We start from the raw sequence: 14,894 nt of genomic DNA on the forward strand, positions 1-14,894 counted from the left end.
GAGTGGAAACTCGACTCAAAAATAAATATGTAAATAAATAAATAAGTAAAATATGCCAGGATAACATAAAAGCAACGAAGAAGACTTTATGATTTCTTAAATTATTCTCCTTGATAATTCACTTAACAAATATTGATTAAATGCCCATAAGGCTTTGCATTAGACCTTAGAGATGTAATAAGGAAAGAGATAAAGATCATGGTCCCTCCTTCCATAGAGCTTACAGTCTAGAGTAGGTCAGCAACCTATGGCCCTTTAGCCAAATCCAGCCTACCTCTTGTTTTTGTATGGCCTTTGAACTAAAACGAAATTTTTATTAATCATTTTATTTTAGCATAGTGATAAATTCACCTGAGGTTGTAAGCAATGATACAAAGAGATCCTGTGTACCCTTTTCCCAGTTTCCCCCCAATGCTAACTTTATGCAAAACTATAGTGTAACATACAAGGGGGAGCCCCCCAAAAACCTGTAATTTATTTATAAAAAATTGTGTATCTTATATGTTTCAACTTCAGTCATCTTCAAGATATTCTCCTTTTGATGCAATATACTTAACGAGATGCTTTTTCTACTGCTCAGAACAGTTTTTGAACTCGTCAATTTTGATGCCTTTTAGTGCTTCTGCTGTTGTTTGTTTCACTTCTTCCACATCGGCAAAACATTTCCCCTCTGAGAACTTCTGTCATCTGGGAAAACAAAAAAAAGTCACCCACGGCAAAACCGGGTGACTAGGAAGGATGGAACACAGGGGCCGTGCCATTTGGGGTCAAAAACTGCTGAACATTCAGCCCGGAGTGGGCTGGTTGTTTGTGTAAAGCACCCATCATGAAATGGGCAGGAGCATTGAAAGCATCGCCAAAAAAATTCACTGAAGCCGAGTGCAACCTCTCACCACAACGCTAGCTGGTACACCGATGCCCATGGGTTCCTAGAACGCTTCCCTAACAGAGGAAGACCGTAGTACAAGGAGTACGCCTACCAAAACGTGACTCTGAGTTTTTTTGAGTCGCCCTTGTATAGTATGACCAGGATACTGACACTGTTACTATTAAGATACAGAACATTTCTTCAACAGAAGGATTCTTCATGTTTGCCTTTTATAGCCACACACCACTCCCTCCTTAACCCCTGGCAACAATTCATCTGTTTTCCATTTCTATTGTTTTGTCATTGCATAAATATAAAATAAATGAAATCATATAGTATGTAGCCTTTTGGAATTAGCACTTTTTCACCCATTGTGTTTCTCTGGCATTCTATTCGTGTTGTTGTGTGTTCCTTTTTATTGATGAGTAGATCCATGGTATAGATATACCACAGTTTGTTTAATCATTCACCTGTTGAATGATATTAAGGTTATTTCCAGTTTGGGGCTATCATAAATAAAGCTTCTTTAAGCATTCATGTGGACATAATTTTTTATTTCTCTGGCATAAATGCCCAGACGTATACTTGCTGAATATTATGGTAGCTGCATTTGAGTTTTATAAAAAACTGCCTAACTGTTTTCCAGAGTGGCTGTCCTAGAGAGCAGTGATCCAGTTTCTCTGCATCCTTGCCAGCATTTGATGTTGTCACTATTTTTAATTTAGCCCTTCAAGTTGGTGCATAATGATATCTCATTTTGTTTTTAATTTGCATTTCCTTAGTGGTTAATGATGTTGAACACTTTTTCATCTGCTTATTTACTCTCTGTATATCCTCTTTGGTGAAATGTCTGTTCATGTCTTTTAGTCATTTTCTAATTGAATTGTGAGACTTTTTTTTTTCCCCACTGTCGAGTTTTGAGAATTTATTCTGTATTCTATCCTAGATAGTAGTACTTTGTTGAATATATGGTTTGCAAATATTTTCTCTGAGTCTGTAGCTTGTCTTTTTACAAGGTCTTCCTTAGAGAAAAAGATTGTTATCAAGTCCAGTTTATCAATTATTTACTTTTAGATTGTGCTTTTGGGGTCAAATCTAAGGACTCTTTGCCTACCTCCAGATCTCAAAGACTTTTTCCTGTTTACTTTTTTTCTAAAATGTTTTTACTTTTACATTTAAATCTGTGATCCATTTTAGTTAATTTTTGTAGAAAGTATGAGATTCACACTGATAGGTATATAGTAATATCAGGTCAATGGCTTGCACCCTTTTGAGAGGGTGCATGTTTGCTTGGGCTTATTTCCTTCTCAGCGCTGCTTTAGCTGTGTCCCATGAACTGTGATATGATGGGTTTTCATTTTCATTACATTCAGTGTTTTTTTTAATTCTCTAGAAACTTCGTATTTGATGCACAGATTATTTGCAGGTGTATTGGTTAGCTTCCAATGTTTGGAGACTATCTATTATTGAGTTCTTTGATTTTGTTGTGGTCAGAGAAGGTACTCTGTATTATTTGGGTTTTTTTTTTGTTTTGTTTCGTTTTTTGAGTTGGAGTCTCACTCAGTCGCCCAGACTAGAGTGCAGTGGCCGCTCCCGGCCACCGCAGCCTCGACCTGCTGGGCTCCGGCGATCCTTCCGCCTCAGCCTTCCGAGTAGCCGGAATTACAGGCATGCGCTACCATGCCCGGCTGATTTTTTGATTTATTGTAGAGATGAGGTCTTGCTGCCCAGGCGGATCTCGAACCCGCGGGCTCCCAAAGGCGCGGGATTACAGGCTGAGCCACCAAGCCCGGCTTATTTGGGGTTTTTTGTTTGTTTTTTTGAGTTGGAGTCTCTCAGTCGCCTAGGCTGGAGTACAGTGGCATGCTCACAGCCACCCCAGCATTGACCTACTGGCCTCAGGCGATCCTTCTGCCTCAGCCTTCCAAGTAACCAGAACTACAGACACGCACTACCACACCCAACTAATTTTTTGATTTATTGTAGAAACGAGTTCTCACCAAGTTGCCCAGGCTGGTCTTGAATTCCTGGGCTCGGACAGTCCTCTTGCCTCTGCCTCCCAAAGTGCTGGGATTTATTTCAGTTGTTGAGGTTTGTTTTATACCTATCTTGGGCCATGATGTATCTTGGTATTCATGGACAACTGAAAAGAACATTTCTTGTGCAGTTGTTGTATCAATTGGTCTATGCTAGTCAATAGTGTTGTTGAATTCTTCTATATCCTTGCTGAATTTTCAATCTAATTGTTCTATCAATTGTTGAGAAAAGGTTATCTCTGATCTGAAGTCCATTTGCTCTGCAGCAAAAGTCCTGCTTTTTAAAATTAGTAGTTGCACAATATTTCTTTATCCTTTTGCTTTCAGTCTACCTGTATTGTTATAATTTAAATGAATATCTTTTGACAGTATGTACTTTGGTCATGTATTTTTATCTATCTTATCAATTTCTGGTTTTTAGTTTATATATTTAGACTATTTACATTTAATGTAATTGTTGATATGTCAGGGCTTAATCTGACATTTAATTTTTTAATTTCTGTTTGTTCTCTCCATTTTGTGTTTCTTGCTTTCCAGTGTGTTACTTGAACATTTTACAGAATTCTGTTTTTACTTATCTGTAATGCTTTTTAGTGTATCTCTTGGTGTGACTTTTTAAGTGGTTACTCTAGGTATTATAGCTAATCACAGTTTACTGATGGTGTTATTTTACTAGTTTGATTAATATATAGAGATCTTATCTCCTGCTACATCCTGTTACCTGCCTTCATTTACAATATAATTGTCTTAAATATTTCCTCCACATATATTTGAAGCTATATCTGACAGTGTTGATAATTTGTGTTTCAGCTTTCCATTATAATTTAGAAAACTCAAGAGGCAGAGAAAAGCCTATTGCATTTACCTATGTTTTTACCTACTAAGTTCTTCTTCCTTCATGATTTTTACCAGTTCCTTCTTTTATTGTTTTCTTTCTTTTTGGAAAATTTCCTTCAGCCATTCTTTTAGGGTAGGTCGACAGGTAATAAATGCTTTTAGTTTTCCTTCATTTGAGAATGTCTTGGTTTACCCTTCATTTCTGAGGGATATTTTTACTGAATTATGGGTTGACAGTTCTTTTTCTATAAATACTTGGAAAATGGTATACCATTACCTCCTGGCTTCTATGTTTGCTGCTGAGAAATCTACTATCATTTGAATTGTTTTTTTCCTATAGCTAAGGTGTCATTGTCTCTCACTGTTTTAATTTTTTTTTTTTTCAGTAGCTTGATATGGCTGTGTGTGGATTGCTTTGAGTTTACCCTGTATAAGGTTTGCTCAGCTTCTGCAATTTCTAGATTTATGTCTTCTGCCAAATTTGGAAGTTTTCAACCACCATTCCTGAGTTCTCTCTTCCCCTCTTTTTCTTTCCTTCTGTCACTACAGTGACACAAATATTAGACGTTTTGTCACAATCCACAGGTCCCTGTTCTGTTCATTTTTGTTATTGTTGTTTAAGTCTGTCTTGTTATTGTTCAGGCTGGATAGTTTCTATTTTTTATCCTCAAGTTCATGGATTATTTCCATGTCCCTCTGTGCTCCTATTGAGCTCATCCATTGTATTTTTTAGTTTTAGAAATTTTATTTGGTTCTTGACTGTATCTTCTGTTACTTTGTTGAGAATTTCTATTTCTTTGCTCAGATTTTATGTTTTAGTATTTGTTTCAAGGATGTTCATAATTGCTCACTGAAACATTTTTATGCTGGCCACTTTAAATTTTTTACCAGATTATTCTAACACTCTTTTATCTAGGTTGTCGAATCTATTCATTGTCGTATTTCATTCTACTTGAGAACTTCCTGATTCTTGATATGGCAGATGATTTTTTCATTGAAACCTAGACATTTTGAGTATCATGTTATAAGATTTTCAATCTTATTTAAACTTTCTGTTTTAGCTGATGCTACTGTGGCAGGGAAGAAGGGGGCACTATCTCATTTGTGCTTGATGGGTGTAGAAATCCAGGTTCCCTGTGCAGCCTGCATTAACACCTGAGGGGAAGCCCCTTATTATTGCCTGGTGAGGAAAGGCATTTCAACTCCCTACTAGGCCTCCACTGATGCCTCCATGACTGGGAAGGATAAGAGGTCTTCTTTCTTGCTCCCCCATGTAACCTCCACTAATAATAACATGGGGGGGAAGGTACCTCTGAGTGGCGGTGAAATTCCTAACTTGCAGCTAGGCCTCTTCTGACGTTACCACAGTGAAGAGGGAGGGGACCTCATTACTGCTAGATGGAGGTGAAATTCCAGGCTTCTCACATGGTATCCACTGATGTCCAGCAAGCATAGTTGAGAGTACCAACACTTCTACTCAGCCTTCTCTGACATCATAGCAGTGGAGGGGAGGAGCTACATCAGGGTTGGAGGACCTGGTGACAATGGTAAGGATGAAAGTCTAGGCCAGGGGTCCTCAAACTACGGCCCGCGGGCCACATGTGGCCCGCTGAGGACATTTATCCAGCCCGCCGGGTGTTTTTGCCGCCTTAACTTGTTACGACTAGCAGTGACAAATACGGAACTGGACATTGACCATCTCATTAGCCAACAGCAGGCCCATAGTTCCCACTGAAATACTGGTAAGTCTGTTGATTTAACTTTACTTGTTCTTCATTTTAAATATTGTATTTGTTCCCGTTTTGTTTTTTCACTTCAAAATAAGATATGTGCAGTGTGCATAGGAATTTTTTCATAGTTTTTTTTTTTAAACTGTAGTCCGCCCCTCCAACGGTCTGAGGGACAGTGAACTGGCCCCTTGTTTTAAAAGTTTGAGGACCCCTGGTCTAGGTTCTCCACTTAGCCTGTACTGAAGTAGGTAGGGAACGGGGCCACTGTTTTTTCGGTGGTGTTTCACTAACATAGCAGTTTCTAAAGTTTTCTGTCTGTCAGGACTGCCCCTTTCCTTTCCTTGTCTGTCCCTTGGTTAAAGAGAGGCTTTTGTTCTAGTGGTGTTTTTTGTTTTTGTTTTTGCTTTTTCTAATCTATGCCCAGGGGCATTTCTAGGTTTCCTGTGTCTTCCTGCTTATGAGATAAAAAAAAAAAAGCCCGCAATTCGCCACTTGGGTGGCATTCCCTGGGTCCCAAGATCACTAACCAGCCTGACTTTTTCTTTCTAACATTTGGAGTTTTCTTGTGTTTGTTTATATATAATGTGCAAAGTTTTTAGTGTATAGTCAGCCCTCCATATCTGTGGGTTCCACCTTGCGTACTCAACCAACTGCAGACCAGACTGAAAATATTCTTAAAAATTGCATCTGTACTGAGCGTGTACTGATTTTTTTCTTGCCACTTATTCCCTGAACAATATAGTATAACAATTATTTGCATGGAATTTACATATTAGGTGTTACAAGTCATCTACAGATGATTTTAAATTTTGTGAGAAGAAGTGCATAGGTTATATGCAAATACTATCCCATTTTATATCAGTGCTTTGAGCATTTGAGGATTTAAACATTCGTAAAGGTCCTGGAACCATTCCCCAGGGACGCCAAGGAGCAATGGTACTTAGCAGGAGAGATGAGGGAAAATACACATACTGCATTTCCTGAAAGAAGTTGTTGAACTTACATCTACTTACAAACATTATTCAGAGGAATCTTGTCCTTTTCCTCATCTGTGCTTCCTCTGCTCATATCCTGGTTTTTTCTTCTTTTGCAGCATCAGCCATTATGTGATTGTCATGTCCATGACCATCTTTCTGGTGTTTCTCAATGGCCTGGCACAGCTGCTCACAACAAAGAAACTCGAACTACGTGGCAAACCCAAAAGCCATCTTATATGATGTTGCCGAAGCCCTCATTCAGCATCGGGGTCCTATTTCTCCTGTTTTTAAACTAAAATCCCATCAAGGATTCAATAAGAAGATGTATAGTATATTCTACTGCTGTAAAGAAAATTATATTTGGAATTCTGAATGTACAGGTTATCTGGAATAAAAACTTTCCTTTTTCTTTTAGGTTTTACGCACATGAAATGGTGATTATATCCGTGCAAAAGCATAGGAAAGCATTCTCCATTTTCAGTTTTTTCCGAGAGCTGGCAGCTCTTGGTGTTCAGAGAGCACCTGCAACAATCTGGTCCCTAGCCATACAGTTTTCCATATACCCAAAGGAGAACATATGCCTGTGGGGACAGCACTGATAGCATCCAAAATCACTGAACTTGAAGGAAATCGCCAGGTGGCACCATAAATATTTATCCGCGTTCAGCACTGGCTTTGAGTGGTTTACTCAACAACATCACTAGAAAGACAATCAGGGTGTATTATTTCAAATTTACTAAAGCTTCAGTAGAAAAAACGTTTGTAGGTATTGTCATTTTTCCTCAGTATTGCAATAATACCATCTTATGCTTCTTTGTCTTGTTTCTAGGTTTTTTGTAGTCAACCAACTAGATGCAGGTTTAACTTTCACTTTATTTTTTTATTTCTGGATTCTCATCAAATTTCTGGTGATGCAAAAGTAGAAAATGCTTAGTATTTCTATCTCATTTGTAGGATAAAATTTAAAAGAAGTAGTTTTTAACTGTAGGGGTTAACTGAACTCAACATCGGTTATCCAGCTTTTCCTGTATTTTTTTTTCTTCTCAAATTTTTCTTACCATCATATATTGTTTTAGCAGGATTCTTTGAATCAATAGTTAAACTTTGACAATATCATAAGAATTTGTGTTAAAATTGTTGTTTTTTTTCTGATTGTGAGATTCTAGCCAAAAGGCCTAAAATCACATCAGTGAATTAGATTTACGTAAACTAATTCCAATGGGAAGAATATTTTAAGAGCAATTTTTATTTGGATTGTCCATAAAATGACCTTTATCTGTCCCTGTAGAGTTGGCCTTTTGCCCATGGTGTGTCAGTAACTTTTGGCTAATACTAAGCTCTGCTAGTATGTGCCTCGTCTAAAAAAAATAATTGTTTTTGAATTAGGTTATAGCATTACTAATTCACATTAATGACTATGAAGCCCTCGACAAATTACTAGATTTTTCAAACTGGCGGGTGAGCAAACAAATACAATTTAGAAGACACAAAAATCAGTTTGGTGAAGTGTACTTTCTTAATTTCTATTTATGATGAAGTATAATTATGATTTATTTATAATAATACTTCATGGTATAGCAGTGAAAACATTATAGTATAAAAATAAGTATTGACTTTAGCGTAAGACCTCATGCATCAGTCTATAATATAAACTCTACCTGGACAAATAAGAAGCTACGGTAGCAAACAGTGACATTGGCAGAAAGAGAATCCATGGGTTTTTATAACACCTCTGAATTTTTTATCAGTTTTTTTCACACATCAGAGAAAACTGACTTTGTAAACACATATTTAACCACTTTTTTTATATCTAATTTGCCTTTCATCTTTTCCCAGATTTTCATATATATTAATGAATATGTTATTACAGCATTGAAAAAGACACTCAGTGCTTTGTCTTTCTTGCATGTCTTTTTCCTAATAGCGTCCTTTCAGGTCAGTGTGAGTTAACAGAAGAGGAAAATGCACCTGCAGCCACAGACTCGCTTTGCTGCACTGGACCTCTCAGACTCACCTGGGAATTGGCCTTGTATACCGCACAGTGTCTATGATATCGTAAAATGTTTAAAAATATATAAGCATATAGTATATTTTATAGAGACAGGATCTCACTGTGTTGCCCAGGCTGATCTTGAACTCCTGGTCTCAAGTCCTCCTCCTCCTTCAGGCTTCCAGAGCCCTGGGGTTACAGGCATGAGCCACCATACCTGGCACTAAAATGTATATTTTTATATTGAATAATAGAGACAAAAGAAATAAGATTTAGTTCAAAAGTATTTCTATTTAAGACATTTGTTTTTTTTATTCTACTTATGCCATGCTAGATTTCCAAATCAAGGCTTAAAATATTTGCTGATTAATATTTGTCTAGGCCGGGCCCAGGGCCCAGGCTGTATTCCCAGAACTTTGGAGGCCGAGATGAGTAGATTGCCTGAGCCCATGGGTTCGAGACCAGCCTGGGTAACTTGGCAAGATCTCATCTCTACAATAAATCAAAAATTAGCTGAGCATGGTAGCGTGCACCTGTAGTTCCAGCTACTTGGAAGGCTGAGGCAGAAGAATCGCCAGAGCCCAGCGGGTCAATGCTGGGGTGGCAGTGAGTATGCCACTGCTCTCCAGCTTGTGCGACAGAATGAGACTCCAACTGAAAAAAAAAATTTTTTTTTGGTCTAAATCTGGGCAACTTGGTAAGACCTCATCTCCACAATAAAATCACAAAAACTAGCTGGGCATGGTAGTGTGCATCTGTCGTTCTAGCTACTTGGAAGGCTGAGGCAGAAGGCGTGCCTAAGCCCAGCAGGTCAAGGCTGCAGTGGCCATGAGCATGCCACTGCACCCAGCCTGGGCGACAAGAATGAGACTCCAACTCAAAATATATACATATGTCTAAATTAGGAATTATTACAAGAATTAAAGTGGACATATGAAGTTGAGGGAATATTGAACAACCAAAACGTCATGTTATGTCACATGGACCATGAATAAAGCTTGGAAGGAACACTAAGGCTGTAGAGAACTAACTACTACCTGTCCATAATTTACCAATGGACTCATTCTCTATATTATTTATTTAACATGCAATATTTAGAATACAAAATGTTTTTTTGATTTTTAGGAAAATAATGGTACAAATGGTTTTGTACATTAATGTCCTCAAAATTGTTTTTTTTACAATAATGTCCTCAAAATTGTTTATTAATGATGGAGCTGAACTGGAAAAATCTATTCATAAGTTACAATATTGTTTTCGTGAAAAACTCATTCCAAATTTTAGCCAACTCAGGTATTAGCTAGAACATTTCTGTCAGCCTTCCTCCTTTCCTTCTGCCTTTACATACTTATTTTGGTAGATAGAGTAGGAGCTTCTTTTCTCCTACGTTTGGACATATAATTGTGCCATTAAAAATGAGATTGCTGATGAAGTTGGCCTAGAGGGAATGAAGGGGATTGTGTGGGTGTGGACTCTGGAGACAGATGTAGCTGTTACAGGGTTCCTCTCCCCTTGGGAGAACCAGGTGACCTGCTAGGTACACATTAGATGCCATCTAGTCAAAGGGCTGAAGAGAATGGGGCTAAACAAATGATGTCATTTGAGAGGACCCTTCAGACCAGTTCTGAGGACTCCTTCAGAGACCAGAGATAAAGTGATCACTTCTCACCGTTTCATAGTTCTTTTTTTTGTTTGTTTGAGTCGGAGTCTCACTCTGTTGCCCAGACTGGAGTGCAGTGGCCGCACCCGGCCACCGCAGCCTGACCTGCTGGGCTCCGGCGATCCTTCCGCCTCAGCCTTCCAAGTAGCTGGAACTACAGGCACGCGCTACCATACCCGGCTGATTTTTTATTTATTGTGGAGATGAGGTCTCGCCAAGTTGCCCAGGCGGGTCTCGAACCCGCGGGCTCAGGCAATCCACTCACCTCAGCCTCCCAAAGCGCTGGGATTACAGGCTGAGCCACCGAGCCCGGCTTAGAATGGATATTAAGTACAAAAATCCCACTCTCTTTTTTAAAAAACCATACTGATACAGAAATGGGAAAATGCTACAAAGAGATTACCACAGTACTGAAAGGATACAGCATTCACAATCACAAATGATTTAAAGCATTTTAAAGAGAATAGGGAAATGTCAACATAAAAACTATGAAGCCAGGCTCGGTGGCTTCATAGTTCTTTATAGAATGGAGATATATATCTATCTCCATTCTATAAAGAAATAAGAAGAACACTTGAGCTGTATCACTTAATAATTTCCTTAGATACACTAAAGCAGATTACCACTGTTGCTCAACTTGCCAGCTTTAGAATTGTAGTATTTCTTTGCCACATAGCAGCATTTCTCAGAGTATGTCCCTCTGAACACTGGTTCTTTGGTATACACATATATGTCATTATAAAGAGGGTTCCTTCATTGAATATATTGGAGAATTACCTAGTCAAACAAAGTTAAATAGTATATTTAGTACTAAGGAATTATAACTCGTGATATGCACTGTGAGGGGAGATAGCAGTATGCCAGAAATTTCCTCTTGCTTGACTGCAGACCCTCTCTTAGCGTCCTCCTTTCAATTGGTGATTTTACTCTAGAAAGATCTCCATGTACGCTTTTGCACTAAAACCTCAATTTGTCATGGTTTTGAAAATAAGATAGTGTATGCTTTAACTGATTTTTTTTTCTTGAGAATTGGAAAGTCATTTTTATTTTATCTCTGAATGTGGGAAAGTCTTAAAATGCACTAGCAATTTTATACCTATCATCATTTGATCTTTCACGTGGGAAACTTTAGTGCTACCAGATTGCACCTGTTCATCACAACTCATTGTAAGCCCTGTCAAAGATTGGACTAAGTCTTTATACCTTGTATTTTATATCCTTTACCTAAAAAAATACATTCACAGAAAATATCAGCTTGTTTTCTTGTGATTTGACACTGTAGAAGGTGATTGCTAGTTAATTTTTTATAATGCTTTGTTACAAGAAATTATGAAAAGAAAATACCAACTATCAATATTTCCTCAAAGGACTAACATCTAAAATTATTATTACTCTTGTGGTAAACTCGTGAAAAGAAAATTTCTTTTTACATGAGAATTTAATTAGCTTGACGTATCAATACCACTTGTATCTAATATCAACAATTCCATGAACTTTTAAACATTTTTTTTACTTTAAGTAGATAATAATTAGTGAATTTGACTGATATGATTGGTAGAAGGAGCAACAAAGATAATTTTCAGTCTTACAGACATAAACTTTTACCTAGAATATCCTAATATTCCTAGAACATCTAGGACTAATTGTCCGTGTTTGAAAAGTACTTCTTTTTGCTAATGAGAAGTACCGTTCTTAAAGTTAGAAACCGTAAAATCCAATCCCAACCTGCTTGAGGTGCCTTTGCTTGTGTTGTCTTATTTCTTAAGTTATTTATATTTATTTTTAAAAATAGTCACACCATCTCAGCCAGGTGATCAACATTAACATCAACAGAGGTTATGTTGATAATACGTACCTTGAATATGATATGATGAGTATGACACTTGATCTCTATAAACTTCCTCCCCAAACTCATAACCCCAGTCTAATCACAAGAAAAATAGACAAATCTCAATAAAGATACATCCTACAAAATACCTGATGAACAGTCTTCAAAACTGCCAAGGTCAAGAAACAAAGAAAGACTAAGGAAATGACAGAGTCAAGAGAAGCCTAGGAGGGTGTGACTATTACATGTGATGTGGAATCTTGGATGAGCTTCTGAAATAGAGAAGGACATGAGGTGAAAACTAGGTAATCTGAATAAAGTATGGCCTTTAGTTAGTAAAATATCAATATATGTTCATTAATTGTGAAAAATGTATCTTAGTAATGCAAAATGTTACTAACAGGAGAAACTGGGTGAGGGGGTCTATGGGACCTATCTGTATTATCTCTGCAAATTTTCTATGCAAGTATTTTAAAATTAAGTTACTTAAAGTTGTATTTTAATTGTCTTTTGTGTTTTTAAAATTTATACTGTATCTATACATAATTTTACATAACTGTATAAGTAGCATTACCACAGATAAACAGGGGACTGAAGGGGTGGTTCTAAGGTTTTCCTTATTTCTCCCTTCCCTCGTTTTCTCTGTGCCTTTATTCCTGGCCCTCCCTCGTAGTCATATTAGAGCCCAGGACATGCATGCATTTTTCTTCCTGGATGGCTTTCCTTCAGTTTTTATAGCAGTGCATTTTTACTTTGTGAGTTTTCATCCATTATCATGTTCAACATAAATGCCGGGTGACTGTAGTGCCTTGGTGGAGTTCAAGATGAGACAGAGGAGCCTTCAGGAGGGCTGAAAACACCCACACACATTTTCTTGTGACTATCCTGGTGTTTATGTGTTGGTCTTACTTCAGTAAAATATCCTTCTTAACAGCTTGGAACCCGGACCAGGCTCCCTGAGGTCTAGCCTAGCACAGTTCTAACCCACAAAGGGGACTCAGGCATGCCTTTGCTCAACTTCCTCTCTTCTTGAGGTAACTGTGCCTCCATTGCTAACCTTGTGTTTCTGACAGGAGCCAAATGATGTTTGTTTGTTGTGTTTTTTTTTTATTACTCTTCTCACCAGTTAACTAGTTTAAGGGTGCACATCTGACCCAAGCCAGGCCAGTCTGATTTTTCAGTGAGACTTTCAAACTAAAACCGAGAAAATTTCTGAGATGTAAAGTTTAGGAGCTGTGGTGGCCAAGTTTATTGATGTGAGTTATTCTAGTAATCTTTCAATAAGTAATCTCTTCCTCCCAAAAGAGGGATTGATTTCACTGGTATTTCTAAGAACACAGTGATTCAGATCTCCTCCTAAAGTGTTTATTTGTGTGTGTGTTCTTTTTACCTTATACTTTCTAAGTTGGAATTGAGGGAGCAGAATAGTTCCATGAAAACTAGTTCAAGCTTCATCACACTGATTCTTAGTACAATATTACTTTCATGCCTAATATTACAAAATGTTTAAATGTCCTGTTTCAGTATTATGTAGTGAAGACAGTAATTAAAAATCTTTGCTTTACATAACCTCTAAGAAATGCAAAGTGTTCTTACATGTTCATTCCTCCAAAACAAAACAAAAATTATCTCATAGGTGCTGTTAGAGAAACAATAGCACAAATAATCACTATGGTGAGCCTACCTTATGCCAAGCCCTGTGGCAAGTGCTTTATCATCATCTTCTCATTTAATTGTGCTAGGCTAGACCTCCGGGAGCCTGGTCTGGGTTCCAAGCTGTTAAGAAGGATGTTTTACTTAAGTAAGACCAACAAATAAACACCAGAAGAATAGTCACAAGAAAATGCGTATGGGTGTTTTCAGCCCTCCCGAAGGCTTCTCTGTCTCATCTTGAACTCCACCAAAGATTGGGGCTCTTGGAAGTCTAAGAGGAAAGATACGTCTAGCAGAGCAGAGGCGCTCACAGCCTCTGTGTTGCAGACCTGGCAGCATTCCCAAATGACTTAAATGACCATAAGAGGCAGTATGTGTACTTAGGAACGTCTGCCTCACCAGGTCTCTTTATCCCTGCACTGGTTGCTCCAAAAACTTCCCTCAGGGTCTGCGTCTGCGCTACTGGGCCCAGGACTGTTCCACCTATGTCCATTTTGGAGCTTTCTGTGAACAGGCCTGGCCGTAGCCCACACAGTGCCAACCCAGGTAGGTATTATTTTGTTTTCCAGATAAAGATATTTATCCTATTTTCCAGGTAAGGAAATTAAAGTTCAAAGGCATTAAATGAATTTCCCAGAGTCCCCCAATTAGCAAGTTAGCCTACTAGTCAACTCAGACCTAATTCAGTCTGACTCTAAAGCCAAGACTTTTTTTTTTTTTTTTTTTTAGAAAGCAGGACTTATTAAGAGGACAGAAAAGCTCCTACAGTGGGAGGGGACCTGAGGGGCTTGCCCTAAAGCCAAGACTTTTAACTGCCACATTCTGCAGACTCCCTTAGGGATATACAACTGCTTCCCTGGGGATGACAGAAAAATAGTTCACACACAGGCTAGCAACTTGAAACTGAATACATTCATCCTGCACATAGGTCACATGAGTGGAGTTAAATAGATGATGACAGTAGTAGCCTTAATCTGCAGGTCAGTGTCATGAATAAAAAGAAATCAATTGCATTAATCAGCAAATAACTCAATATCCTCTCATTGCCAGGCCGAGTGGGAATACAAAGTATAAGACATCAGTCCTGCCCTTGAAGAACTTGTGGTGTCATTGATGGTATAATAATAATTATACCAGCAGGTAATATTGACTGAATGCTCTCTCTGCAAGTCCCTTTCGTGTCCCCCCTCAATATAAGACATGAGAAGTTTAATGCTAAGTGGCTAGACGGAGACTAAAAACACTTTCAGTGACAGGTTAGCATGCCAGTTAACATCTACTAAGATAAGGATTCCTTAAGGGCATGTGACAATAA

At 38.1% G+C, this 14,894-nt stretch overlaps 1 protein-coding gene across 1 annotated transcript in view; it reads left to right on the forward strand.

Moving 5' to 3' along the window:
* The window catches only part of PIGN (phosphatidylinositol glycan anchor biosynthesis class N), a 154,649-nt gene extending 147,780 nt beyond the window's left edge, over positions 1–6,869 (forward strand). The window contains exon 29 of the mRNA XM_008052575.2: positions 6,565–6,869. Within this exon, the coding sequence (XP_008050766.1) occupies positions 6,565–6,688 (124 nt within the window). The 3' untranslated portion in view covers positions 6,689–6,869. The remainder of the gene's footprint in view (positions 1–6,564) is intronic.
* Positions 6,870–14,894: the final 8,025 nt, after the last annotated feature.

This window comes from Carlito syrichta, unplaced genomic scaffold, assembly GCF_000164805.1.
Source record: "Carlito syrichta isolate Samal-C Ts95f unplaced genomic scaffold, Tarsius_syrichta-2.0.1 Scaffold282654, whole genome shotgun sequence".
Lineage (NCBI taxonomy): Eukaryota > Metazoa > Chordata > Mammalia > Primates > Tarsiidae > Carlito > Carlito syrichta.